Source organism: Poecilia formosa, unplaced genomic scaffold (genome assembly GCF_000485575.1).
Source record: "Poecilia formosa unplaced genomic scaffold, Poecilia_formosa-5.1.2 Scaffold167, whole genome shotgun sequence".
In the NCBI taxonomy this organism is placed as follows: Eukaryota; Metazoa; Chordata; class Actinopteri; order Cyprinodontiformes; family Poeciliidae; genus Poecilia; species Poecilia formosa.
In genome coordinates this window covers 515,023-542,347 of record NW_006800106.1, presented here as the reverse complement: position 1 = coordinate 542,347, position 27,325 = coordinate 515,023, and the positions used below count along the sequence as shown (strand labels likewise).

Genomic DNA, 27,325 nt, shown 5'->3' with positions numbered 1-27,325 from the left:
TTCGGTTGAAGTGAACTCTGGTGCGGTTTGAACGCATATGTGAACGCCAAGCAGAGCGGAGAACGCACCAAAAGCAGGAAGCAGACTGTAGTGCAGGGCATTCTAGGTAAAAAAAACAAAACAAAAACAAATGTGAGAATCTAGCTCCAGAGGGAGAAGTGGCTCATGGTGTTTTGCCAAAGACGAAAGAGAAATCCTGCAACCGCTAAAATTTGACACCACTCCAGTTTTTTGTTTACAGTTTTGTGGCAAAGGAACGCTCAGTGTCTTCTTTGGAGGCTTTTGTGTCATTTCCTTCACTGGTTCTTGGTGTAGCGCCACCACAGGTGAGGAGGGGAACAGCTTACTCAAAGAGTTTGGTTTGTTTGACAGTGAAGTGTGAAAGAGAACCAGCTGAAAATGAAACAAATGTTGCCATTTTTCAATCAAACTGAGTCTGGTACTTAGAAGCTGAAATTTTTCGCCTATTCTTTGAAAAACAGCTCAAATTGGATCCGACTCGATGGAGTGTTTCTGTGAATATCAAGATTCTTAGTTGGATTCTGATCTGAACTTTGACTAGGCCTTTCAAACATGCTCTAACCTATTTCTTTCTTGATGTTGGTCTATGGTTATTGGCTCACATTGTTTTCTTTCCAGGATCAATTGGATTTCATTCAGTGTTATTAAATTAAAGGTGGCTTCGTAAAGCATGCATCACTAAGTTTTATTTATAAATATTTTTTCAACATTGAATTTTTCTTCTACTTACAGGAACGGGCTTCTGTTATGTTAAATTCCTGAAACAAACTGATTAAATGAAACAGTTTCAATATAATTAAACGTGGAAATCCTGGTGGGTTTGTCCACCATACTTTGCAGCCAGTTTCCCCTCAGTACCTGTTCTTGGGCCGCCCCAGCGGCGCGTTGTATCGCCGTTTGATCTGCGCCGCCTTTTCATGCAGAAGCGTCTTTCCCTTATTCCTGGGTTGGCAGATTTGACAAATCCACATGCCTGAGAAAGAGAAAAGCAAAAAGAAACGACTGATTGCAGCTGGAACTCAGGAGATGGTTTTAACCTCCATTAACCTTCAACATTTCTCTTTTCCCCGTCTAATTTCATTGTCCCTTTTCGTGCTCATATTCCGGTCAGCATTGTTTCGCTCTTCTTAAAAGGAAGAGAGACTAACTGGTAATTTAGGGCGCTGAATGTTTATAGCTAATTAAAATAGAAACAGAATAAACTGGAAATGACTCCTCAGAGCTTTTACGGGTGTTTTTCTATTTTCTCTCTCTTTACAACAAGAATTTTGTTAATTCCTCAATTTTCTCAAGCTCACCACAGGATGACAAAGCTGCATTTGAGTTAATTGCAAGCATGAGACCTAAACATAAAAATGATGAACGGTGACGTTTCCAGCTGGTTTGGGTCACCACTTTAAAAACTTTACACAGCAATTATGAATTTGACACTATTACATGGGTTACGGGATTAATCAATGTTAAAATGTTGCTTTGGCAGTGTGATGAAGCCATGAATGCATCTGATTCTGGGACTAAAATCGGACAAAGAAGCCAGTTTGTTATTGATCAGCCACTCAACTACTAAAACAAATACAGAAAAATTAGAACAATATTTGTTCCTCTTATTAAATATCTCAAAACTAAATCCCTCCATTTCTGGTGTAAAAATCTCAGCATGGACAAAAATCAGACAAAGGTTCGATCCTTGGATGGAAATAATCTAATAATTCTTCATTTTCTGTTGAATTCAAAGCAGCTCTCTCTATCAAATGGTCTGGAGAACATTATTTTTGTATGGGAACATAAAAGAAGGAGAAGAAGAAGAAGAAGCACGTCAGACCTTAAACTGGATCACCTGATCGCTGCATGTTTATCATTTACCTTTGGGCATCCGTGTGAGAGGCGGATCGCAGCACTCCATGTGGAAGCCCCGGTCACAAGAATCACAGAACAACATGTTATCCTGCAGAGACAAAAAGACAAATATCAACACGTTGGATGACGCTGGATGATAAACCGATTTGATCAAATGTTTGGTTTTTGAAGTGTACATTTTTGGAAAACCTGGATTTAAATTTTCATTTTTTTTAACCAATGCACTTCTTGGCACATAAGGCCTACTATCTTCTTTGCCAAGTGTGTTTTAAAGTTTCAGGTCAACTCTGATTAGGGCCAGGCTGTGACCATTAATTTTTAATTATGAGAATAAAGTCATAATATTCCAATTATAAAGTTGTAATAATAAAAGAAGGAACTAGTAATTTTACAGGAACCCCAATATGAAAAGTAACAAAAATTAAAATTAGGAATGTTGAGCATCTTGTGAAGTTATACTAATAGTTGATACATTTACTGAATCTTTGAACACATCAGTATCAAATTATCATCCGTAGCAGAACGTTGAAACGAGTCTCCACAAACTCAGCTTTGTTCTGGTAATTTCAAAGTTTTGTTTTTTTTGGTAAAATTGCCTCTTTTTCTGACAGTATGACTGTAGTCCTGTAAATAAACAAACATTTTTGAAGCCTTCAACTAATAGTCAATCACACATCTCACAGAAGAGCTGACGGGAATAAAAAACACTTTTGAGAATATTTTCTGTCATTTCTTGTTTTAGAAAATAAAGTGAGGACATAAATAAATAAATTCGATAGAATCATTCTGGTATGATCTGGTATTTCTGAGCCATATCGCCCAGACTGAGCTACATAGATCTCCTTTTACTACTAGATCTTTGCTCATAAAGTCAGTCTGGTTCCGCCTTTAGAGCTAAACTCTACACGGTAGTGGAGCTCATTAATTCTGCTACCCTGATATGTAAAAAAGTTGTGAATTTGGTCGCACGCTTTGAGACGATCAGATAAATTATTTCATCAAACGTCGCCCCTCTTTGCACGACGGAGCAGAGTAACGAGAGGAATCGCTCGGCGCCGTAGATCCGTCTATCTGACGCTGAGAACGAAGAGGAGCGCGCTGAGGGGATGCCGCCTGTCTCGCTGCCAGTCGGCCATGTTTGTTCCTCCACTCACCGCATTCTTCCCCTGATCCTGACAGCTGCTGCAGGTCTTGCATTCGATGCACTGCCACCACAAAGCTTTGACTCGTGCCGTGAGCTCTGGGGAAAACTTGAGGCAGGACGGGTGGCCTGTAGGAAAACACACACACACACGCACACACACACACACACACACACACACACACACACACACACACACACACACACACACACACACACACAGACAGAAACAACATCACACACTGATTTCTGGCTGCTGTGACTGACAGCTCTTGACACAGATGCATGATTGTAAAAAAATAAAATAAAATAAATAAAAGATGAAGGGGAGCGGGACAACTTTGGGATTTGAAAGCCGTCGGAGGATCAAAATCGGCTGCAAAGTTAGTGATTAGACATGAACGACAATCTGTCAGAGCTGAGGGAGCAGAGGATCTTTTTTAGATCATGTAAGTCTAAACGAGTGAAACTAGATTGATTTGCTTCAGATAAACGTGAAAATCCTGCTTTATCGACACTAACTGCAGACACAGAAGATAAAGAAAACAATGGCTAAAAAAATAAAGTAAGAAGTAGCGCAACAGGAAACTCATTCCTGCTGCGGGAAACGGATGGTTCAACTAGAAAACTGATGGAAAGGTAGCTGAAGTTCGTGCAATTAACAGTACTGTTAGCGACATATTAAAATATTAAAGCCCTCGGAGGCTTGTGATTGGCCGACTGCAATTAGAGGTGGAGATTACTGAAGCCGTCAGTTCAGAGGGAAAAGCTGAGAGCAGCTCTACTGACAGCTGAGAAGCAAAATATATAAAGATGTGGAAAGATTCATTTAACACTCCTGATAAAAGGTGTGTACACAGCATTAGAGTCAATTAATCTGCATCACCTCACTGGAAAATAAAGAGCAGCTTTTATGTCTCTACATTCTTTAACTGAAGGAAATAAACTTCACTGTTAGGACAGAACTGTTTAAAAACTGAAAGGTTTTCTGGAAGCAGACAGATTTTGAGTCCGGTTAGCCACATTCATACTCTGTTGAATGATGAACCTTTTTCAGCTGCGCATTTTTACTTTACTGCTTTTTCTGGGGCTTACAGATCCTAGGAGGGGAAGCAGTCCCACAGCATCACACCTCCTACACCTGGCTGAACAGAGGGCAGGCGGTGCTTTTCTACAAACATATCCCCTTTGTTTCAAACTAGAGCTATAAAGAAAGGTTATTTCAGCAATCGATTATTCTGACGATTAATCAGATAAAAAATAAAAATTGCATGTCCTATAGATTATTTTATTTAACCATGTAAGCATTTTTAAGCACTATTAGAAATACTTGCAAATAAAGAAATACTTCAACAGATTTTTTTTTAAATTAAAAAATAAACATTTTATTCAGTAAAATGCAATAGCATAGCATTTACTGAATTTGAATTAGGTGAAAATAAAACATCCCAAATGAGGAGTTTTGGCTGAAACATGTTTACAGACAAAGGCGTTTTATCTTAAATGCAAAATGTGTATTTTGTACAGTTCTGTTGCAATTACGGTTCTGAGTCTGTTGTTTTTTCAGCAAATAGCCTTTTTTTTTGAGTCAGTTAACGATTAATCGATTACTAAATTAGTTGACAATCGTTTCACTAATCGATTAATCAGATTGATCGTTTCAGTCCTACATCAAATCCACCTGGGAAGTCTGTTGCTGAGACCAACATTAGTTGCACTGCTGACCTGATAACTTTTAAACATGGTTAAAAGTTTTCCCCCCCACTGAACAACTGTTTCCATGTGACATTATGCACGTCTTAACCAGAGATCTTACACATCCGTCTCAAGTTGTGCTGTGTAGTCCAGCTTCAGAAAGCAACCCAGGGTCCATACATACTTCAGCTCATAATGGGTTTAAAAACTTTTATCTGACTAAAATATTTGACAACCTTTACTTCCAACGTTAAAATCAGGAGTTTGAACCAGCACTCACCGCTGTTGCCGCAGTCGGCGCAGGAGATGAGCTCCTCCGGCTTCTTGTCGCGGTTCTGCTCCTTGGTCCCCAGACAGAAGCTGCAGATGGGGATGGGCTCCGCCACGGGCTGCAGGAAGGACACAACCGTCTGTCAAATTAACGGCTTCAAACGAAAACAACGCCGAGGCCTCGTGTCCCGCCACGGTCAACGAGCGCCGCCGCGTATATTAGCGCGCTAACAGCGGGCTGAAAATCACACGGACGCCGCAGAGCGTGTGTCTGTGTGTGAGCAGCTAGTTCAGAGTGATGAGGAGTGTGAGAGCTGCCGTGATGACAGGGATTGTATTATTTATGTGGCGCCGCCATGTGTCAGAGTCTCTGCTGATCACAGGACGGTGGTTATGTGCCCTTGACCGACGCCGTTAGCTGAAGTGGTTTAGGTGGGTGTTTCTGACCGCAGAGTGTCTGCAGCTGGGGAGGCTCAATGAGGAAACTTTAAAATGTACAACCAAGCACAAAACAAAGAAGAAAAAAACATAATGATGTATGACCAGTGATGGTGGAAGGAACTGCAGGTGTATCTTTACCTCAGCATAGAGGATCGTCAAAAGAGCACTGGCACGGCTGGTGTGTGTTCAGCTTAATGTGATGCAGGAATGTAACCAGTTTGGTGCAATCAACTGAACTTTAGGTTTATATATGTTATAAAAACAGAATCCACACTGATCTACTAAAATGTTGTTCAACTTTGACTGTGGTGACAGTCATGTTTTATTGGCCCTCGCTTATGTTTAGCAATGTTTCCCCTCAGAAAACTTGCTGAGGGAAACCTTGGTAGGGAGCCCTGTGGCTGGGTGCTAGGGCTCAACTCCCGTCAACTTTAAATTGTTTACAGTTGACAGGAAATTTGAAAATATCACTTGATATTATGTGTTATTGAAAGATTGGAAGATTTATACCTGAACACCAACTATGAAGTCTTAAAAAATGCAAACATTTTAAAAAGAGCCTGGTGGTCCGCCAGGCTTGTAATGCACTGAGGAGAAAACCGTGTTTATTATGTTTCTCATCCAGTTTCATTTCAACATATTTTAGCGCTGCATAATAAATTTTAGAACTGAAACTAGCGATTGTTTTAGTTATTGATTAAACGATTATTCTGATGCTTAATTGTACAAAAAGTTGGCACAGATTTTTCATTCAAGCCTGTTTTATACAATATTAGAAATGCATAAAAGATCAAATTAAACTATTGCATTCTTTTTTTTTTTTATCAGAAAATGAACATTTTATTGCCAAAAGTGCAATGGCAGCATTGTTTTAGTGATAATTTGTAGCAAAGAGTGTAGCTAAAAAAATAACTTCAACTTGTGAAAAGCTTGTCAATACAGAGGAGGGCTGATCAATTGACTATATTATGGTTTAACCAATTCATAATTGGATAGTTTTACATAATCTGAACTGGGTGAAGCTGGAATTATGCAACTCGAGGAGGTTTTGAGTAGAACATATTTACAGACAAAGACTTGTTTTTAATCTTAAATGCGTCTATTTTTGTAGTTTTGGCTTAATTACTGCACTGAGTGTGTTGTTCTTCCAGCGAAATGGTCATTTTTAGAATCGATTACCAAATTAGTCGACAATTATTTCAATAATTGATGCATCATGATTAATCAAATTAATCATATCAGCAGTAATAAAAAAGGCAATAATTTTAGTGATAATTTAATTAGTGAAACAAATGATCACCAATCACACAGTAAGAAGAAAGGGAAGAAGTCTGGATGAAGTTGTGTGGCGATTGGAATCAGTAGATTTTCAGCTCGACTGCCCTCCAATCGATCTGAAAATCTAAAACCTGATGCAAACAATGAGTCATGTGCAGATTAGCTGTTGCTGAGGAACAACAGCTAGAAGTTAGCAATGTTCAAATCAAGTCAGAAGAAGCACAGAAAGAGAACAAGCTAGTTGGGATAGTAGACTCGTCAACTTCGGAGTCGTTCAGTCCTGATTTTTAAATGGTAACATAATGGAAGAACGTTCCAGAGTCTTGGAGCCTCTTAAGAAGCCTCTGTCCAGAATGAGGAACCATCAGCGGACCTGCTGCAGATGTATGGATGCTACGGTCCTCTGATGTAAGCCGGTGTCTACCCACAAAGAAATTCAGGTGTGACAGATATAAAGGTTCACACAAACAGTTATTACAGCTTCTAAAGAAAAATCAGACTGAGCTGGAAATTAGACATAATATTCAGATTTCTGCATTTTCAGAGCCTAAATGTGAGCAGATTGTTGAACCGAACTTCAAACACAAGCATAATACTCTGCAATGTAACACGATTACTTGCTGTTTTCAGTAAACTGCAAGTGAAGATCTGCATTTAATCCAATACGCTCCATGTGTGCAGACCTCAAAAACAAAGACTCTTTATGAGCAGAAAGTGTCATGGGGGGGAAGGGGAAAAACAAAACTATTTCCAAAGTTTAAAATAAACCCCAGGAGAAAATAATCATAAAAAAGAAGAGAGAGTTGATAAATTCCTGTCCAGCTTGTCAGACAGTGAGCATCCGTGTCAGAGAAGCAATAAAGATGGAGACTTGGAAAAGAGACACAGCTCTACGGGTAAGATGGGGAACATTGTGTTTAAAAAAAAGAAAATAGAAGAAAGTAAGCAAGTCTAGGACCAGCTGGTTTTCTAAGGCTCAGCTTTGTAGCCGCGCGGCAGAGAGAGAAAAGGCCTGGGTGAAAACAAGTTGCATGACATCTGGGCCGGTGCTTGCTAACAGCCGTGTGGGGGAAAAGCTAGAAACAAAGGGAAGGAAACGTCTTCAACAATCTGGCGAGGCTGAAGTGAAGCTTTTTGATCGCTTCGCTTTTATGTTGGTCCGATTCCCACAGTTTGAGTGCAAACATCTCACGCTGGAGGGAGGCGCTTCTGTTCCAACAAAAGCAAAAGGATTCAGACTGTAAAAAGCTAAAAAAAAATACACCAGAGTCCCAAAAACTCCTGCAGCTTCAAAAACCACTACGATTACGGTAGAAATTATAAAATGGAGCTGTTTTTAGTAAGTATTTTTGTAAACAGCCTTCTTAAGTCACTTTTAAAACACTTAAAGTTAACACAAAGCCTAAACTGCATAGAACTATTCAAAAATCAGAAACACTTTCCATATTTGCTATTAAACAAAATTCTTCTGAGGCTGTGACAAACAGCTGCTAATGCCTTTGCTCAGACTCCTTTATGAGGCTTATGAAACCAAGACACCAAGCGTGTTGTTATCTCACACAGTTTCAGTTGTCATCTGCAACAGGAAATGGAGACGGCAGTAAAAGCTCGGCTGGATTTACATAAAAGAAAGTTTATTTTAAATTGAACTCCATAAAAGATCAAAATTGCTGCCATTTGACATGCAAAAAAAAAAATCTTTCAGCTTACATAAACAATACCTTACCAGGTACTTCTCTCACTTCAGGATGACACAGGGACAACCTCTATAAGACCAGTTTTAACTGAGGTTGCACATATGTGCTTTACAGGAATTTTTGCCCACACAATATATATTTAATTATTTTCAGATACATAATGTCGTTTTGCAAATTAATTAACACAAAGCTTTAGCCTCTTATAGCCACCGGAGAGAAACTTGACATGTGAATCAAACATAAACCGGAGGTGCGCTTTTAATGCATCGTTTTGTGCGATAAGAGCCAATCGGTGTTGAAAACAGAGAGGTGGAAGGTTTTGGGGCTTCATCTAACGATTATTTTTGTAATAAATTATTCTATGGAAACTTTTTTAAATGCAATTAATGAATTAATCTGACTTCTTAGATTAATCAATTAACTCAATTAGTCATTGATTAATCTGATAATTTAACCATCAAATTGATTAATCGAATTTAAAAAATTGGCATGTTCTGCATATTTTTCATTTAATGTCTTAAGTTTTTTGAACTATGTAAAAATACACTAAAAGAAATACATTAATTAAAAAATTTAAAATTTTATTGTCTGGAATGCAATGACAGCTTTCCTTTACAGAATCTGAACCAAAACTGCCAGTCGAGGAGTTTTAGGTAGAAGATATTTACAGACAAAGGTGATTTTATCTTAAATGCAAAATAGAATCACATTTTGTGCAGTTTTGGCTTAATTACTGCTCTGAAAGTGTAATTGATTCAGCAAATGGCCCTTTTTTAAAAATATGTGTAGTCTAGTTAAAGATTAATCGACTACTAAATTAGTTGACTGTTACTTCAATAATCAATTAATCACGATTAATCGTTTCAGCTCTAGAGGGTTTACAGATCAAAGCGGAGGTTTTTAACGTTACTGTTAAAATGTTGCCTAAATCTGACTCCGGAGTGAACTGAGCAAAGAACAACAACAAAACTGACGTCTCACGCGGTACTCTGGTGTGGGAAACACGAGAGAAAAATAGATTTAGTTTTGTAAAGTGTCCAACACAAAAATGCATTCATGTAATTTTATTTGATCCATCTCTGTGAAGAAGTGCGGGAGCGTTGGGTTACAGTAATCTGCATCGGGGGCAGATTACTGCCACAGCTGCTGTCCATCTTGCTAATGACCAGCACCTCCCGCCGGTGCACAGCTTTGGCAAACGACGGCAGAACGTGCCGTCAAAGTCACATCGAATTCGTTTTGGTTGTTCCCGTCGGAACCGCATTCAGAAAGATTGGACACGAGTCGGATTCTGGACAACACATGGACGTGACTCAAAATAAAAATAAATAAGCATCAGTTTTGGGAGTTCACGTTCATTCTAGCACGTCTGTCCTGGTAACTAGCCTCAAAATAAAACTAAAAATTCAGATTTGATCCACATTTGCCTGCAGTGTGAACACAGCCTTAGTGACTCTGCAGACCGAAAAACGAATAAATTGGTATAAGTTATAATTTAAATCAGCAGGTCAGGCTTTTTAAAGATTAGTGATCCTCTAGAAAATTGCCATCGATGCCCCACTACTGCAAATATATTCACAACCATCAATAAACTATCTGATCCAGCTTCTCTTGATGGAGATGTCTTTCCTTTCTTCCAGTTTATTTCGACTTCCATTTATTGTCAGTCCATCTAACTACTGTGAATTTTTACGTTTGCAAAGTTAAGAGATATTTTATGTTTATGTTACAGCTGCACATTTACCAGCACTGTAATATCACTGTACACAACATAAGACAACCTACTTGGCCTGTACTAAGCGTGAGTTTGACAGACGACTCGTTATCCGGGGCTGGAAAACATGCCTGAAAAACATATTGCAATATAAGCGTTTCATTTCAATCGATGGATAATTATTTATTCGTTTTTTGTGTTAAATATCGGAAATTCTGCCGATTTTTAACATTCCTGTTTTATCCACAGTTTTCACTCAACATAGTTGTTTTTATTTTTAAGCAGCTATGAGGCACTGTGCTGCAAGATACTGAACGAGTTGTTGCTAGGTAACCAATGAGCGAGTTAGCTGATGCCACCTAGCAGTGACAGGTTGAGAGGCTAAAGCCTTTCCTCTGCCTACATCCCCAGAATGCTGTGCGGTTCTAGCTCGGAGTTCAGTGAAATTATTGAAAAAAATTGAAAATCCTATCAGACGCATTATCTATTGATACTGATCGCGTGCCTATTGCGATATATATTATTTATTTACTGTCCAGCCCTATCTGGGTCTATGTTTGCTATAAACCCAAAGTAGAAAGACGTTAACATTGTTTACTTTTTATTGCAAGAATAAAGAAGTAAAATTATCACAGTCACCAGTATTATTACCCATTTTCATCATCGCTCAGCCCTACATGGGTTTCGATGTCATTGCAAAGTAACAGGCTTTAGAGTCAAAGGTGATTTAAACAGAAGTAAAGTTCTCCAAAAAACCTCAAAATGTCAAAACATGAAGAAATCAAATTAACCAAAACTGCATAATTCTGTACAACGCACAGATTCTGTTGTAAAAAACAAACAATGGATTAATACCTGAGAAACTCATTAAGTCTTAAGATAGCCTTTGTCCAAACAGTGCAGCAGCAAAGAAGCAGGTAGGCACGTTGTTTTGGCTGGGAAGAGACAGGGACAAGAACTTGATTTATTAGGTTCATTTCCTTCTGACTCAGGCTCCCTGCAACACACACACACACACACACACCACCCCCCGTTACACCTAATGCAGCACAGCACCTGAGAAACACAGACAGGGACGTGGTGAAAGGAGGAAGAGGTAAACACACAGCGGAGGAGGAAGGAGGATAAGAAGCAGCTTAACAGGAGACTTCCGGGAGCGTCTCCAAGATGGCGGGTTAATTCTGTGATCTGTCCTGATCAGCTACAAGGAAATCTCCACNATAATTGGATAGTTTTACATAATCTGAACTGGGTGAAGCTGGAATTATGCAACGCGAGGAGGTTTTGAGTAGAACATATTTACAGACAAAGACTTGTTTTTAATCTTAAATGCGTCTATTTTTGTAGTTTTGGCTTAATTACTGCACTGAGTGTGTTGTTCTTCCAGCGAAATGGTCATTTTTAGAATCGATTACCAAATTAGTCGACAATTATTTCAATAATTGATGCATCATGATTAATCAAATTAATCATATCAGCAGTAATAAAAAAGGCAATAATTTTAGTGATAATTTAATTAGTGAAACAAATGATCACCAATCACACAGTAAGAAGAAAGGCAAGAAGTCTGGATGAAGTTGTGTGGCGATTGGAATCAGTAGATTTTCAGCTCGACTGCCCTCCAATCGATCTGAAAATCTAAAACCTGATGCAAACAATGAGTCATGTGCAGATTAGCTGTTGCTGAGGAACAACGGCTAGAAGTTAGCAATGTTCAAATCAAGTCAGAAGAAGCACAGAAAGAGAACAAGCTAGTTGGGATAGTAGACTCGTCAACTTCGGAGTCGTTCAGTCCTGATTTTAAAATGGTAACATAATGGAAGAACGTTCCAGAGTCTTGGAGCCTCTTAAGAAGCCTCTGTCCAGAATGAGGAACCATCAGCGGACCTGCTGCAGATGTATGGATGCTACGGTCCTCTGATGTAACCCAGTGTCTACCCACAAAGAAATTCAGGTGTGACAGATATAAAGGTTCACACAAACAGTTATTACAGCTTCTAAAGAAAAATCAGACTGAGCTGGAAATTAGACATAATATTCAGATTTCTGCATTTTCAGAGCCTAAATGTGAGCAGATTGTTGAACCGAACTTCAAACACAAGCATAATACTCTGCAATGTAACACGATTACTTGCTGTTTTCAGTAAACTGCAAGTGAAGATCTGCATTTAATCCAATACGCTCCATGTGTGCAGACCTCAAAAACAAAGACTCTTTATGAGCAGAAAGTGTCATGGGGGGGAAGGGGAAAAACTATTTCCAAAGTTTAAAATAAACCCCAGGAGAAAATAATCATAAAAAAGAAGAGAGAGTTGATAAATTCCTGTCCAGCTTGTCAGACAGTGAGCATCCGTGTCAGAGAACCAATAAAGATGGAGACTTGGAAAAGAGACACAGCTCTACGGGTAAGATGGGGAACATTGTGTTAAAAAAAAAGAAAAATGGACGAAAGTAAGCAAGTCTAGGACCAGCTGGTTTTCTAAGGCTCAGCTTTGTAGCCGTGCGGCAGAGAGAGAAAAGGCCTGGGTGAAAACAAGTTGCATGACATCTGGGCCGGTGCTTGCTAACAGCCGTGTGGGGGAAAAGCTAGAAACAAAGGGAAGGAAACGTCTTCAACAATCTGGCGAGGCTGAAGTGAAGCTTTTTGATCGCTTCGCTTTTATGTTGGTCCGATTCCCACAGTTTGAGTGCAAACATCTCACGCTGGAGGGAGGCGCTTCTGTTCCAACAAAAGCAAAAGGATTCAGACTGTAAAAAGCTAAAAAAAAATACACCAGAGTCCCAAAAACTCCTGCAGCTTCAAAAACCACTACGATTACGGTAGAAATTATAAAATGGAGCTGTTTTTAGTAAGTATTTTTGTAATCAGCCTTCTTAAGTCACTTTTAAAACACTTAAAGTTAACACAAAGCCTAAACTGCATAGAACTATTCAAAAATCAGAAACACTTTCCATATTTGCTATTAAACAAAATTCTTCTGAGGCTGTGACAAACAGCTGCTAATGCCTTTGCTCAGACTCCTTTATGAGGCTTATGAAACCAAGACACCAAGCGTGTTGTTATCTCACACAGTTTCAGTTGTCATCTGCAACAGGAAATGGAGACGGCAGTAAAAGCTCGGCTGGATTTACATAAAAGAAAGTTTATTTTAAATTGAACTCCATAAAAGATCAAAATTGCTGCCATTTGACATGCAAAAAAAAAAATCTTTCAGCTTACATAAACAATACCTTACCAGGTACTTCTCTCACTTCAGGATGACACAGGGACAACCTCTATAAGACCAGTTTTAACTGAGGTTGCACATATGTGCTTTACAGGAATTTTTGCCCACACAATATATATTTAATTATTTTCAGATACATAATGTCGTTTTGCAAATTAATTAACACAAAGCTTTAGCCTCTTATAGCCACCGGAGAGAAACTTGACATGTGAATCAAACATAAACCGGAGGTGCGCTTTTAATGCATCGTTTTGTGCGATAAGAGCCAATCGGTGTTGAAAACAGAGAGGTGGAAGGTTTTGGGGCTTCATCTAACGATTATTTTTGTAATAGATTATTCTATGGCAACTTTTTTAAATGCAATTAATGAATTAATCTGACTTCTTAGATTAATCAATTAACTCAATTAGTCATTGATTAATCTGATAATTTAACCATCAAATTGATTAATCGAATTTAAAAAATTGGCATGTTCTGCATATTTTTCATTTAATGTCTTAAGTTTTTTGAACTATGTAAAAATACACTAAAAGAAATACATTAATTAAAAAATTTAAAATTTTATTGTCTGGAATGCAATGACAGCTTTCCTTTACAGAATCTGAACCAAAACTGCCAGTCGAGGAGTTTTAGGTAGAAGATATTTACAGACAAAGGTGATTTTATCTTAAATGCAAAATAGAATCACATTTTGTGCAGTTTTGGCTTAATTACTGCTCTGAAAGTGTAATTGATTCAGCAAATGGCCCTTTTTTAAAAATATGTGTAGTCTAGTTAAAGATTAATCGACTACTAAATTAGTTGACTGTTACTTCAATAATCAATTAATCACAATTAATCGTTTCAGCTCTAGAGGGTTTACAGATCAAAGCGGAGGTTTTTAACGTTACTGTTAAAATGTTGCCTAAATCTGACTCCGGAGTGAACTGAGCAAAGAACAACAACAAAACTGACGTCTCACGCGGTACTCTGGTGTGGGAAACACGAGAGAAAAATAGATTTAGTTTTGTAAAGTGTCCAACACAAAAATGCATTCATGTAATTTTATTTGATCCATCTCTGTGAAGAAGTGCGGGAGCGTTGGGTTACAGTAATCTGCATCGGGGGCAGATTACTGCCACAGCTGCTGTCCATCTTGCTAATGACCAGCACCTCCCGCCGGTGCACAGCTTTGGCAAACGACGGCAGAACGTGCCGTCAAAGTCACATCGAATTCGTTTTGGTTGTTCCCGTCGGAACCGCATTCAGAAAGATTGGACACGAGTCGGATTCTGGACAACACATGGACGTGACTCAAAATAAAAATAAATAAGCATCAGTTTTGGGAGTTCACGTTCATTCTAGCACGTCTGTCCTGGTAACTAGCCTCAAAATAAAACTAAAAATTCAGATTTGATCCACATTTGCCTGCAGTGTGAACACAGCCTTAGTGACTCTGCAGACCGAAAAATAAATAAATTGGTATTAGCTATAATTTAAATCAGCAGGTCAGGCTTTTTAAAGATTAGTGATCCTCCAGAAAATTGCCATCGATGCCCCACTACTGCAAATATATTCACAACCATCAATAAACTATCTGATCCAGCTTCTCTTGATGGAGATGACTTTCCTTTCTTCCAGTTTACTTCAACTTCCATTTATTGTCAGTCCATCTAACTACTATGAATTTTTACGTTTGCAAAGTTAAGAGATATTTTATGTTTATGTTACAGCTGCACATTTACCAGCACTGTAATATCACTGTACACAACATAAGACAACCTACTTGGCCTGTACTAAGCGTGAGTTTGACAGACGACTCGTTATCCGGGGCTGGAAAACATGCCTGAAAAACATATTGCAATATAAGCGTTTCATTTCAATCGATGGATAATTATTTATTCGTTTTTTGTGTTAAATATCGGAAATTCTGCCGATTTTTAACATTCCTGTTTTATCCACAGTTTTCACTCAACATAGTTGTTTTTATTTTTAAGCAGCTATGAGGCACTGTGCTGCAAGATACTGAACGAGTTGTTGCTAGGTAACCAATGAGCGAGTTAGCTGATGCCACCTAGCAGTGACAGGTTGAGAGGCTAAAGCCTTTCCTCTGCCTACATCCCCAGAATGCTGTGCGGTTCTAGCTCGGAGTTCAGTGAAATTATTGAAAAAAATTGAAAATCCTATCAGACGCATTATCTATTGATACTGATCGCGTGCCTATTGCGATATATATTATTTATTTACTGTCCAGCCCTATCTGGGTCTATGTTTGCTATAAACCCAAAGTAGAAAGACGTTAACATTGTTTACTTTTTATTGCAAGAATAAAGAAGTAAAATTATCACAGTCACCAGTATTATTACCCATTTTCATCATCGCTCAGCCCTACATGGGTTTCGATGTCATTGCAAAGTAACAGGCTTTAGAGTCAAAGGTGATTTAAACAGAAGTAAAGTTCTCCAAAAAACCTCAAAATGTCAAAACATGAAGAAATCAAATTAACCAAAACTGCATAATTCTGTACAACGCACAGATTCTGTTGTAAAAAACAAACAATGGATTAATACCTGAGAAACTCATTAAGTCTTAAGATAGCCTTTGTCCAAACAGTGCAGCAGCAAAGAAGCAGGTAGGCACGTTGTTTTGGCTGGGAAGAGACAGGGACAAGAACTTGATTTATTAGGTTCATTTCCTTCTGACTCAGGCTCCCTGCAACACACACACACACACACACACCACCCCCCGTTACACCTAATGCAGCACAGCACCTGAGAAACACAGACAGGGACGTGGTGAAAGGAGGAAGAGGTAAACACACAGCGGAGGAGGAAGGAGGATAAGAAGCAGCTTAACAGTGAGAGGTTTTGTTTTTTTGGGGTTTTTTCCCGCCCCGATAGTGGAGAATATTAAACTATAATCCTGCACTGGGGTGCAATTAGACTGAAAACTGTCCATATGATCTGAAAACATCCTGAAAATAATTATTGAGCTCAACAGAACAAAGCTGTGGAGCAACACAAAGCCACAAGATGTGAAAAAGAAACAGAGGGAACACAAAAAAAAAAAAAGAAAAAAGAGAACGAGTGAGCGGGAAAATAAAGAGAGACACGGAGAGGAGACAAAAATAACAATCCAGAGGGCAAAAAAGGGGGAAAAAACCAGAGAAAATCTGCAGCAGTGGCAGCCTGGGTATGACCAACACCTCAATCATTCCTGACATTTAACCCCTTAAACATCGCAAACCCGCGCGTCACCTCGGCTACAACTGGGTTCAGATTACAGGCTGCTACTGGAAATTAATCCCCAGAAGATACTTTAAAAAAAAAGAAAGAAAGAAAGAAAAGCTAATCCTGCTTCAGTGGCAGGGATACAGGAGATGCAAAAACACATTCCTCCTGAGAACTGCTCCTCCTCGTTTCAGACTTTTTCTACCCTGGCTGCCAAGACGGCCATTAGCAACACGACGACACTCCGGAGAGTTCTCACTGTCACCGTTTCTCATGGCTGACATTTCTATGAAGGACTGTGAATGTTTTGGTGTTTTTTTTTTTTTTTAATATTTATTATTTTTAGGTAAGGATTTTTAGGAACCGAATTCCTCCTGAAGTCACGCCTCGTGGTGACGGCTAGCAGCTAGCTAGCTCTTCAAAATAGCGCCTAAACTGAATTCAAAACCCGTCTGGCGGGTAACCGGTTTTTCTTTAGAAACACGCCCAGGTGGAAGCGCCAGGTGAGCGTGACCCGGTCCGACCTCGCCTGACTCAACCGCCCATGGTGTGTCTCGAAAGCCCTCACGGCCCTGTGCGCATGTCTAGTGTTTGGGATTCAAAAACACATAATAATTATAGTTTTCAAATGTTTCCCATCATTAATGTGATATTAATACTCTAGAATTCAACTGGAAGAGAAAGAAATCAAAAGACATTCAACACAATGTAAAAGTTGCAACAACAATAGAAGTTATGTTAGTAAGTTTAAGTTTATTATAACTTTGGTTTTATCATTACTTCCACTTTGATTTTTTTTTTTTGTGTCACTTTGTTGACCCTCCTGGGCCACCGTACTTTTCTGAACACTGTAATGATAACAAAATCGTGTAGTTTCTAGTACCAATATCTTTTTACAAATAAGAAAAAATCTAACAAATGTAGCTTTTCAGCAAGAAGTCGAGATTTATTTTAACTAAATCATTTTTCTTTCTTTTTTTAATCCAAATTAGCAAAATAATGACAAGATGAGCAGAAAATATCATTTTTTTTGAGTCCAAAATCCAGTTTTCTGTTAAACTGTTCAAAACAAAATCATATTACACTTAGAAAACATCCTAAATTGCTTCATCATGATCTCTACATGAGCAATGATGTTTTAAAAAGTTGTTGTTTTTTTTTTGGTAATATTTGCAGCTAAATGTTGCACTATTATAGATGTTGCAAACGGGGATGAGAAGTTACAGAAAACACCAAACTGAGCTCCAGAATTCCCTGCTAAAACAGAAGCTTAGAGAAAGACAAGAAAAGGAGAGAACAATGAAGAAAAGAAATAATAGAAGAAGAAAAAAGTCAAGATGGACACACAGGAGAGCAAACCTGATCACTGAAAATCTCAAATTCCTGAACACCAACCAGCTTCCAGTCACTCTGTAACTTCATGAAATATCAAACTCCCCTGTCTTCCATCAGCTCTCCATAAAAACATTAACTCTATATACATAAATATCTATGTAGAGGTTAGCCAGGGAGCAGAAATCTTAACGACAGCATCAAACGGCGGGCGGCTGGCCGGCCTCCAGCCGTTACTTCCACAGCTGCTCCACACATTGGCTCTGCTGGACAGCAGCTCTGCTGCAGACATGCTGCCAGTGCCAGATGCCACTCACTGACTGGTGGGCTCAAGGTAAACGCTCCCTGCTGGGTGATAATGCCAGAGGACCTCCATTTGTCTCTGCACCGCATGGAATTTTCTTTGACTAGGCCACTGTTTTGATCTAAGCTACTCGGGCGTAGCTCCGGATGTACGCTTAGGGTCCGTTTCCTGCTGGAAGGTCAGTCTCTGGTCTAGTCCAAGTCTTTTGCAGGTTTTCATTTATTGGTGGAGTGTTTTGTTTTTTTTAATAAAAGAAGCAAAAACAATATATATACTTTGCTTCATTCTTAAGTACTTTGTGTTTAGCACATAAAAATCTAAATATTAATGTTTGCGGTCCGAGCTGATAGCTTGAGGGAAAAATAGCAAAGAGGTTCTGATGCTACGGCAACGAGACGTTTACAAGAGAATAAATATTTTCCTTTCTTCACAAAAAACAAAGAAATTACAAATTACAGAAAATATCAGAAAAAAAAAAAACAAACACTTGCTTTCATTTCAATCACCCCTCATGGGAAATAACACGGAATCAAAGCTCAAAGAAATATGAACTGTAAAACACGGCTGTAGGCAGAAAATTTGCCTCTGACAGGGGAGCACCGATTTACAGGCCAGTCGGTTTACCAGCCAGTCTACTTATCAGTGCCAATTTCCTTAATTTTGGAAAATCGGTGCTCAGCCAAAAATCTGCATTCAGTGCACCCCTCGTTTCTGAATTAAAAAAAAAAAAAAAAACATTTCTGAATCTCTAGACATTCTGACTGGATTTACAAATGCAAACAAAATCCCAACGACATGCTGTGACTGCAGCAGAAGACGGGAAAGAAAACACATCACGGCAGTAAAAGTCTACCGGTCAATCAGCATTCGCTGTGAGGATGCGATAGCTCCTGGAGCTGGAGATACGGTAGCCACCGAGAACGAAAGACATATTACATCAGGGGAAGGTCAGTGGGACGGTTTGGGGGGGGGCTAAATGTGAGGTGTGTGTAGCGAACGCGTCGGGTTTTTCACACGTCCTCGCCGTGACACGGCCTGGCTACGTGGAGAACTCTGGTTCACCCCGCTCCAGCTGTTAGGGAGAGGGCAACCAGCGGGCAGGAAGGCTGCCTTCACCTACTGTGATTGGATGAACAACAACAACAACACACACGCTAAAGTACATAACCACACACACACACACAGCTGAACGTTAAGCCCGTCCCACCTAATGGCTGCTCAGGGAGGCAATGAGCTTTGCCACCTATACATTCATGACCCCTAGTTGACTTCCCTCACCCATTTCTCTCCCCCTTCATGACCTGGCAATGGCACCCTATTAGGGGAGCCAGAAATAGGCTCTGGGATCCCGTTTGAATAGAACGCCCCCGATGCAACCATCAGCTGCAACCGAATGCACAAATCTCCCCGCAAATGGGGTCAAAGCTAGTGCTCAGTCATTTGTTTTGATTTCCCTCCACTCGCCCTCTCTCACTTCTTTCCCCTGGAAATCATATCTGCCAGCGATCATGCGAGGCGATGATGCGCCAGTGGAGAGCCCAGCGAAGCAGAGTGTAGGGATGGGGGGAGGGGGGGTGATTACGCAACAGCAATCTCTGCCTTTATTTGTGGCGCACAGTTTAATCTTTTTGACACATATGCCGCTCACACCGGCGGCGCGGGCGATAACCCACGCCGAGTCGACGGCGATGCTGGGAAAACACAACGGAGTGGCGACAGGAAAAGCGATCAGATTGACTCGAATGCCAACATCCGGAACGCTGTGGCAATTTTGTGATTTTCTCTGAAGGCTGGAGGAATGACTGACTTTGTTTCCTTCTAGAGTGCATCTGGTATTTTGTGGATGTTTGATAGTGAATAAGGAAGTGAATCCTAGCAGGGACCGGAAGATATTTAAACTTTATTTTGGTAGGTAAAATCTTTCGGAGCCATTTATAATCGGAGTGCCGGTTAATTGCGCACCGATTGGAATTTTCTGGCCGATCGTAGATTTTTAAAAAGCCTGATCAGCTGATTCTAACTTTGGTTGATACCCGCTCCAGCTCCAGCATAAGTTATCTCTGTAAAATAACTTATGCTGTCAGGTAGGCTTAAAAAACTAATAAAACCAGCTCAGTTTGAGTATTATGTTCTTCGAAATACACAGCTTTGCACAATCGTTTCAAAGTCCTCCCACTAGTGATAATTTGATGCTGATATGTGAAAAGATGAAGTATTTCTATTAAGTATTCTCTCAACAAAGTATAATTTCACAACATGCTCAACGTTCTTCACTTTAACTGTTGTGTTTTGTGTTGGAGTTACTACTTTGCTCTCTTAATACGAGTTTAATCTTGTAATTAAAGATGTATATATTAGTCTCTTCCTAATGTTCAACCATAAACTCGAAATAAATAGAAACTTTAAAACACATTTGTCAAAGAGGACAACAGGCCTTAGACTCTGTGATTTAATCAATAGAAATCGATTTATCACCCAGCCCAGACTTTGCTTTCGCAGAAATTGGTTTTGCATACAAATTTTGACTGATTGGCCAAAATATAGAAAATTGGGGCCGATCAAGCGGTTGATCGGTGCACCCCTCATGTCAGTCTGTATGTTCTGTGAGAACCACAGAGTGCAGCTTGTGTACAAAACAAACTTTTGAGCCAATCTGCTCACTTTCAGCAGTTTCACACCCAAAAGCAATATCCTGTAACAACTTGTTGATTCGTTGAGTTTATTTTTTTAGAACTGCAAACCAGCATATTAAAAGTACAAACGTATTACTTAAACTAATGTTTGCCTGCCTCGCTCCAGAGAAACAGGTCACTCTCCGTTTTTTTCCCTAAGAGGGTCACCATGTTGGGTCGACCCCGCGTGACCCCCTGCTCTCTGGGCTAATCCTTTCGTCTGGGTTTGCGCTGTTGGCATCCTCACCGTGTTTGGCACCCCGGATCTTAGACAAAGCTCGCAGCGAGCCAAAACACTGGTCAGGTCGACAACGTCTGGGTAACGGGCCAATAGCGGAAAGCGCTCAGGTAGATTTAAGACGCGGTAACTCGGGGTATCAGGTCTGCTGAGGTTAGCAGACGGCTGCTTTCTGATCAGGTTACAGAGGTGGGTGTGTTCCCTCTCTCCTCTGTCGCCTGCATGTCTGCCTCCCCCACCTCTTGTTCTGTCTCCCTCACTTTCCTCTCCCTTTTTCTCCTTCCAGAGGCCAGAAGCTTGCATCATCCAGGCCTCGCCCTCTGGCTCTGCTACACGCCACCTCCTCTTTTCTCTTTCTTGTCCGCGTTGCTTCCTTTTTCCCTCGCTTTCCTTCTTTCTTCTTCGCATCTCCTGACAGATGCTGACAGGGAGCAGCCCTGCAGCTGGTCTGCGCTCGCTGCAGGAGGCTGGGAGCCACATGACTCTCTAAGCCTGACCTCATCTTCCTCTTTTAACGGGTGAAAACAAGTCTGCCGGCCACGGACGAAAAACAAACAAGGCATACCTGTGAAGACATTACTCACACGCCTGTCTAAAAAAAAAATAAAAAGAACGAACAACATGGCAGTGGGATAAAGCCTTTAAAAATAGAGATTTGATACCAAACAATTTGGCGTTGACGATTCATGTCCCAGTTGAAGTGCTCAATTTTCAAATTACTCAAAATTATCATGCGAACGCTGGAGTTAACTTTTCGGCAAAAAAAAAAAAAGTTGATATCCCTTGACTTCAAATGACAAATATGTTTTAAAAGCCTGACAATCAGCAGAAGTTCATGTTCTTTGTAACCAAACCAGGTCATCCTGATTGGTTTAAACCAGAAGCTTTTACAAACCAAACGAGTCATTTTTGCCCTTGGTGCGGCTAAACCAAACCTGTCTGGAGCCATAAATGTTAAATAACCTTTCATAAAAAGAAGACTTCAGTATTTTTTTTTACAATAGGAAATTTGTGGTTACTTTTAAAAGAATCACCATTTTTACCTGTTTTTAGGCTTTCAAAACAAAGAAAAACATAAAATACTTGTATATAAAAAAAATTATGAATACATTTTCTTCTATCAGATGTTGATGTTAGTGGAAAATTATTGAAACAAAAAGAAAAAAAAACTTACTTTACAACATTTTGATGAGGAAAAAAAATTGGTATGCCCGATATATCGGTATTAGCATCGTATCGGCCGGTATTAGCAATGTTTTTAAGATATTGTATCATCTGATAAACAAAACTGGTATAAAACCGATATTAATAACAGATACATACTTCCATCATTTGTTTTTGTGGGGACGAGGATGAGGTCACGCAGCAAAGGATTGTGGGGAATTTAATTGAACCAAAGAAGCAGTGGTGAAGTTGATGTTTTTCCCAGCTATCGTCGTAGTAGTAGAGAAATCTATACAATACATATATAATATCGGGTGTCAGCCATAGCAGCAACAATAATAGGGGTTATTGGCCCAAATGTTCAAATCGGTGCATCCCTAAAAATAAAACAAATACTTAAATATTAGTAATAGTTGTGTCATTCTGCTGTCAAAATTTAATGCAGGTTTTATTCCGTACATAAAACTGCTAAAATCTACATTTTTTTTAATTGTTGGTTCTGCACAGTTTTAGTGAAATTAATAGCTGTGGTTTAAACCAACTGTTTTCAATGTTTACATCATAATAGTTTGACACCAGACAGAAACACTGCTGTAAATTAACTTGTTTTCACATCAAGCTTTTACTAAACTCTGCTTCAGTTATTAGCAATACTTATCTGTCCTTTAAAACCCAAAAAGCTCAAGATAAGCAACAGATAAAACTGTAAAACACAGCAATATGAGGCACTAAAGAGACGTCGCAATAAGCAATAAATTGCATGATAAATTAAAACAAACTCAATAAATTCCATTTGATTGATTTACTGCTTCTGTTTTCTCTCCCTTTCTACCAAAAACTGAATGATAAGAGTCTTCAGTCTGGTGCTTTGGTCTCAACTATGACTTTTTTTGAAAGATGATTTTGTTTAGAGAGACTTCATAATTCAATTTATTTGTCGTTTCTGTTGTTTTCTTTATTTATTTTGGATATTTTAAATGTCTTCCTGTTCCAGAGTTAAATGTTCATTAGAATTTAAAGTTTGTTGATCTTTGAGAATGTGTTCTTGTATTATTATGCCATTACCATTGTATTACTACATAATGGTCTCAAAACAACAATATTATTATTGTCTATCACAATAACTTCTGGAACAATTTATCGTCCAGCAAAATTTGTTGTGGTGACCGGCCTGATGCCAACTGGCGTAAATCTGAAAGTAATGGTGTTTACGTCTGGACTGAGATGCGTTTGGTACTGTTACCTTGTCCTTCTCGTGAGGCAGCAGTCGAACGGGCGGCAGCGTTTCCAGCGACACCGTCCCGGTCCCATCGTCCTGGCAGCCACCGCCTCCGCCGCCGCCTCCGCTGCGGCTGACCAGCTGGAAGGTCTGCCCCTGCTTGACCACACGGCCGTGCGCCACCGCTCTCTTCAGAGCTACCCTCAGCTGCTGGTGGAAGAGGCCGGCTCCTATGGAGCCGCTGCTCGACAGGTAGGCCGCCACGTCCGCCTGGCACTTCAGGAAGCGCTCCACGTTCTTCAGGCTGGAGCCGCCGGGTTCGTGGAGGCCCTCCAGCGCCCGCTTGATCAGTTTGTTCCAGTCGAGTCCGGGTTTCTTGCCGGAGTGCGAATGAGACGTGCTGCCAGAGCCATTATTGCTACCACCTCCCGTTGATGCAGCTGCACCACCTCCCACTCCGCCGCCTCCGCCGCCTTTTGGCTTCGGCAGAGACAAGCGCCCAGGGTTGTCTGGGTCTTTGTAGGAGTTGAGGCCCTTGTTGGTGACCTTAAGGATGGTGCCATCCTTGACGCTGAGCTCCAGCTGCTCCAGAACCGTCTTGCGGTCCAAACCGTGGGACATCGACACCGCATTGCAAATGCGCTCCTCCGACGGTCGCTGCTTCTGCTTCTTGACCTTCTTGATGGCCTCTAGGATCCATTGGGTGTAAACCGGGTTGGCCAGCTTCACCATAGCTGCGGCCTGAGCAGATGCAGTGGCCCAGAGGCCTTACCGCAAGGACCGCAAACGAAAAACAACAACAATAACAAAAATACAAATACAAAAAAAAAAAATAGATAACCGTGAGCCAAGTAAATGCCTGGCCTGCGCCGTAGCGCCGCCTCCTCCTCTGCGTCCTCAACCAGCTTACTATCCCTTGTCCTGGGGCCGCACAGAGAGTCCCTCAGAAGCTGAGTATGAGCAACGCGGAAAGGAGCTGTTGATCATAGCACAATCTCCCCCGAGCCGACCCGCTGCCTGGTAAAATACGGTCCACCTGCCGCCCGCTCCTAACCAGGTGAGCGTGCCTGGCAGGAAGCAGGAGGAAGTGGAAGAAGCAGTAGATCTTTCTTTTGAGAAATGAAACCCCCAGAGAGCACAAAAAACAACAAAAGTACAGGCTGATTTCTTAATTTAGGGGGTAGAGCTCACAGTGACAAAAATAAAGTCCTTCTTCCTTTAAAGTCTTAAAAAAGTCTGTTTTCTGCCAGCGGTGAAGTAAACACGTCGTAGTTCGAGTTGACAGATTCGATCAAGGTCTCCTGAACATGAGATTTGTGTTACAATGTAAAGAGAGGAAGGAAGCAGAGTAGATAGCTCCAAATCCACTGATTCTTTTCTTCTTCTCGTCTCCACTTGTTCTTCTTTCACTGATGTAGGATTCTCATCTGTGGAGTGGAGGAAATTTCTCTCCACAGGGAAGAAGTCAGGTTTGATCACCTTCAAGTCCACTGTGCCTCAACAGCTGATGAAAACTGTAGAAAACATTGAAGAGAAACAAATTGTCAGAAAACAGACAGCAAACATGTGAGTCTGTAAAAAAAAAAAAAATTATATATATGCAGCAGACCCACGTGTAACTTCTCCAGATTTTGTTACCTGCTAACTATTTCTTTCAAAACCACAAAGATTCACCTTCTGCCAGGCATATTTTTAAAACAAGCATGCATATTCTGAATGGTGTTCTAAGTATATGATTAAAGACGGTAAAATAAAACAATAAAGTTCTTAAGTAGTCTGAGCTACTATAACACATCTGTTGGATCAAACCACACTGGCCACATCAAACTTATTCAAATCCCTAAGCTTCCTGCTTCTAATAGGCTTAATATATCCCATCCTATCCACTAATGGTTGCCCTGATGGAAAGATAGTACCGTTCACTTCCCCTGTGAGAGTGGTCAAGGTGTAATGCCTGATCAGTGTAAACAAAGCCATGCTTTCCTTTTCACATAAACAATTCAAAGCTGCGAGCTGAGCTCTGATACGTATGAACATGCTAATTACTCAAAACATCGTCATTACGGGACAATACAAAGTATATAATTGAGTTTTAATGTGGCTAACGCTAAACGTCGCTTTATATAAAAGGTGCTGCGTCCCAGGGACAAATAAAACAAACGAAACACTCCTGAAACCTGGACAACCAGGTCCAGCCACCTGGTCAGCTGGGTTGCTAAATGTAAACACCATGTAGTCAAACGCACACACAGCTAGCAAACATTAGCTCACAGGCTAGGTAAAAGACCAACCAGAGTCGTTTGTTGCATTGTTAAAGGATTATTATTACGTTGTGTTGTTCAATTATAATGACATACTTCCAGTCTGACACGTATTTACAAACAAGAGTGCCCCGTTAACCGCTGCTGTTTAGGAAGCTAACGTTGTAGCCCGCGAGCTAGCGTTACCACACTGTTACTAACGTAACTCGCTAACCCGAGACGTAAACAGCATGTAACGAGAGAACAGATAACACTCCAGCGCAAAAAAGACACAACATTCCCGCTTTGGTGGCAATTTCCAGCAACACAAATAAGACGAGGAATCCTATTCTGAATGTCATGATACTAACGTGAGACTGCGGCCTTTATATAAGAGGCACAATGCAACTTGCAGACGGCCATCTCGGCTAGCGGGCAAGTGCAACACTGAAGGTATCTGAGCAGCGGACTCTGCAGCATTATGCTACGCGGCCTAGTTCTCTGCACACAGCACGGGCGAGCAGCCTCTGCCCACTAACACACCGTCCCTGCAAAGCGGGTCTCCACCTAAGCTGACTTCCTCCCTTCACCAACCGCCCTCTTGTGTCGCTTCAAGCCTGCGGTGAGGTGGAGAGACAAGGCCGCCACAGCGGAGCGCCTAGGCCTTTGGTTTCCCCTCCTCTCGTAGCCCCCCTCCACTCAGCCACCCACCCACCTCCGCGAGCACCATCCCTCCGTACCCCTCTCTCCCGCTACCTCTCGCGGTTCCCCCTGAAAGCCAAAGCTGGTCCGGTTCTGGTTTCCGAGGGAAGCTCGGGTAAAGCTCACCCTGGTAGAAAAAAAAACAAAAAACAAATCTCCTCAAACCCTATCCGACTCCCGCTGCTACTCACCGGAATTTCGTGTCGAGCCGCTGCGAAGAAGGTGCCAGAACCGTGGGGAACGAAGACAACAACAAGGCTAAAAATGCAGCCAGAGGACCAGGGGCTCTAGAGCCGACGCCATCTTTGAGTGAAATAGGAGCACGGCTGTTGGGGGAGGGGGGAACACTGAGCCGTCAGGCAGGGCCGAGGGACCGTCTGCATGGTGCGAGGCGCAGATCCAGAGGAAGAAAAATCCACTGCAAGGCGCGGGGGCGACGTGCTGTTGCTATGAGAGGGGTGTGGATAACGCTTGAGCACATGAAATGGAAGAAAGGGACAGATGGTGGTGGTGTTGGAGGGAGAATGAAAAAAAAAAGAAAAAGAGATGGTAGGTGCTCATGCAGCAGAGATTCAAGGGAGCGTCTGCCTTTCTCTTAAAAGTTAACGTTAGAGGGTATTTAAAGATCAAAGTAAGACACACTTCCTCATTGCAGTGTGTTGTAGAACCTGAGCATGTTTATTTAACTGGACTCATCAGATGTTGCGGTGTGCAGGTATTTGTTACAGTAGGCATGATGGAGCATGTTATTTATCTGCAAGTGCAGAGTAGTTTGCTGATGCACTGCTGATCATTGTGCAAATAAAGGGGAAAAATAAATAAATTATGCTAAATATCTACTACCGGTCCATCAAGGTATATTCAGTGATAAGACACCCTATATTAAAATAATTTATGAGTTTTT

At 40.7% G+C, this 27,325-nt stretch overlaps 1 protein-coding gene across 1 annotated transcript in view; it reads right to left on the bottom strand.

The window, feature by feature from the left end:
* The window catches only part of kat6a (K(lysine) acetyltransferase 6A), a 38,180-nt gene extending 11,251 nt beyond the window's left edge, over nt 1-26,929 (bottom strand). The window contains exons 1-6 of the mRNA XM_007564712.2: nt 26,613-26,929; nt 23,504-24,993; nt 4,995-5,103; nt 3,033-3,148; nt 1,885-1,966; nt 880-994 (exon numbers count right to left, since the gene is read on the bottom strand). Of these exons, the coding sequence (XP_007564774.1) occupies nt 880-994; nt 1,885-1,966; nt 3,033-3,148; nt 4,995-5,103; nt 23,504-24,211 (1,130 nt within the window). The 5' untranslated portion in view covers nt 24,212-24,993; nt 26,613-26,929. The remainder of the gene's footprint in view (nt 1-879; nt 995-1,884; nt 1,967-3,032; nt 3,149-4,994; nt 5,104-23,503; nt 24,994-26,612) is intronic.
* Between the last annotated feature and the right edge of the window lie 396 nt (nt 26,930-27,325).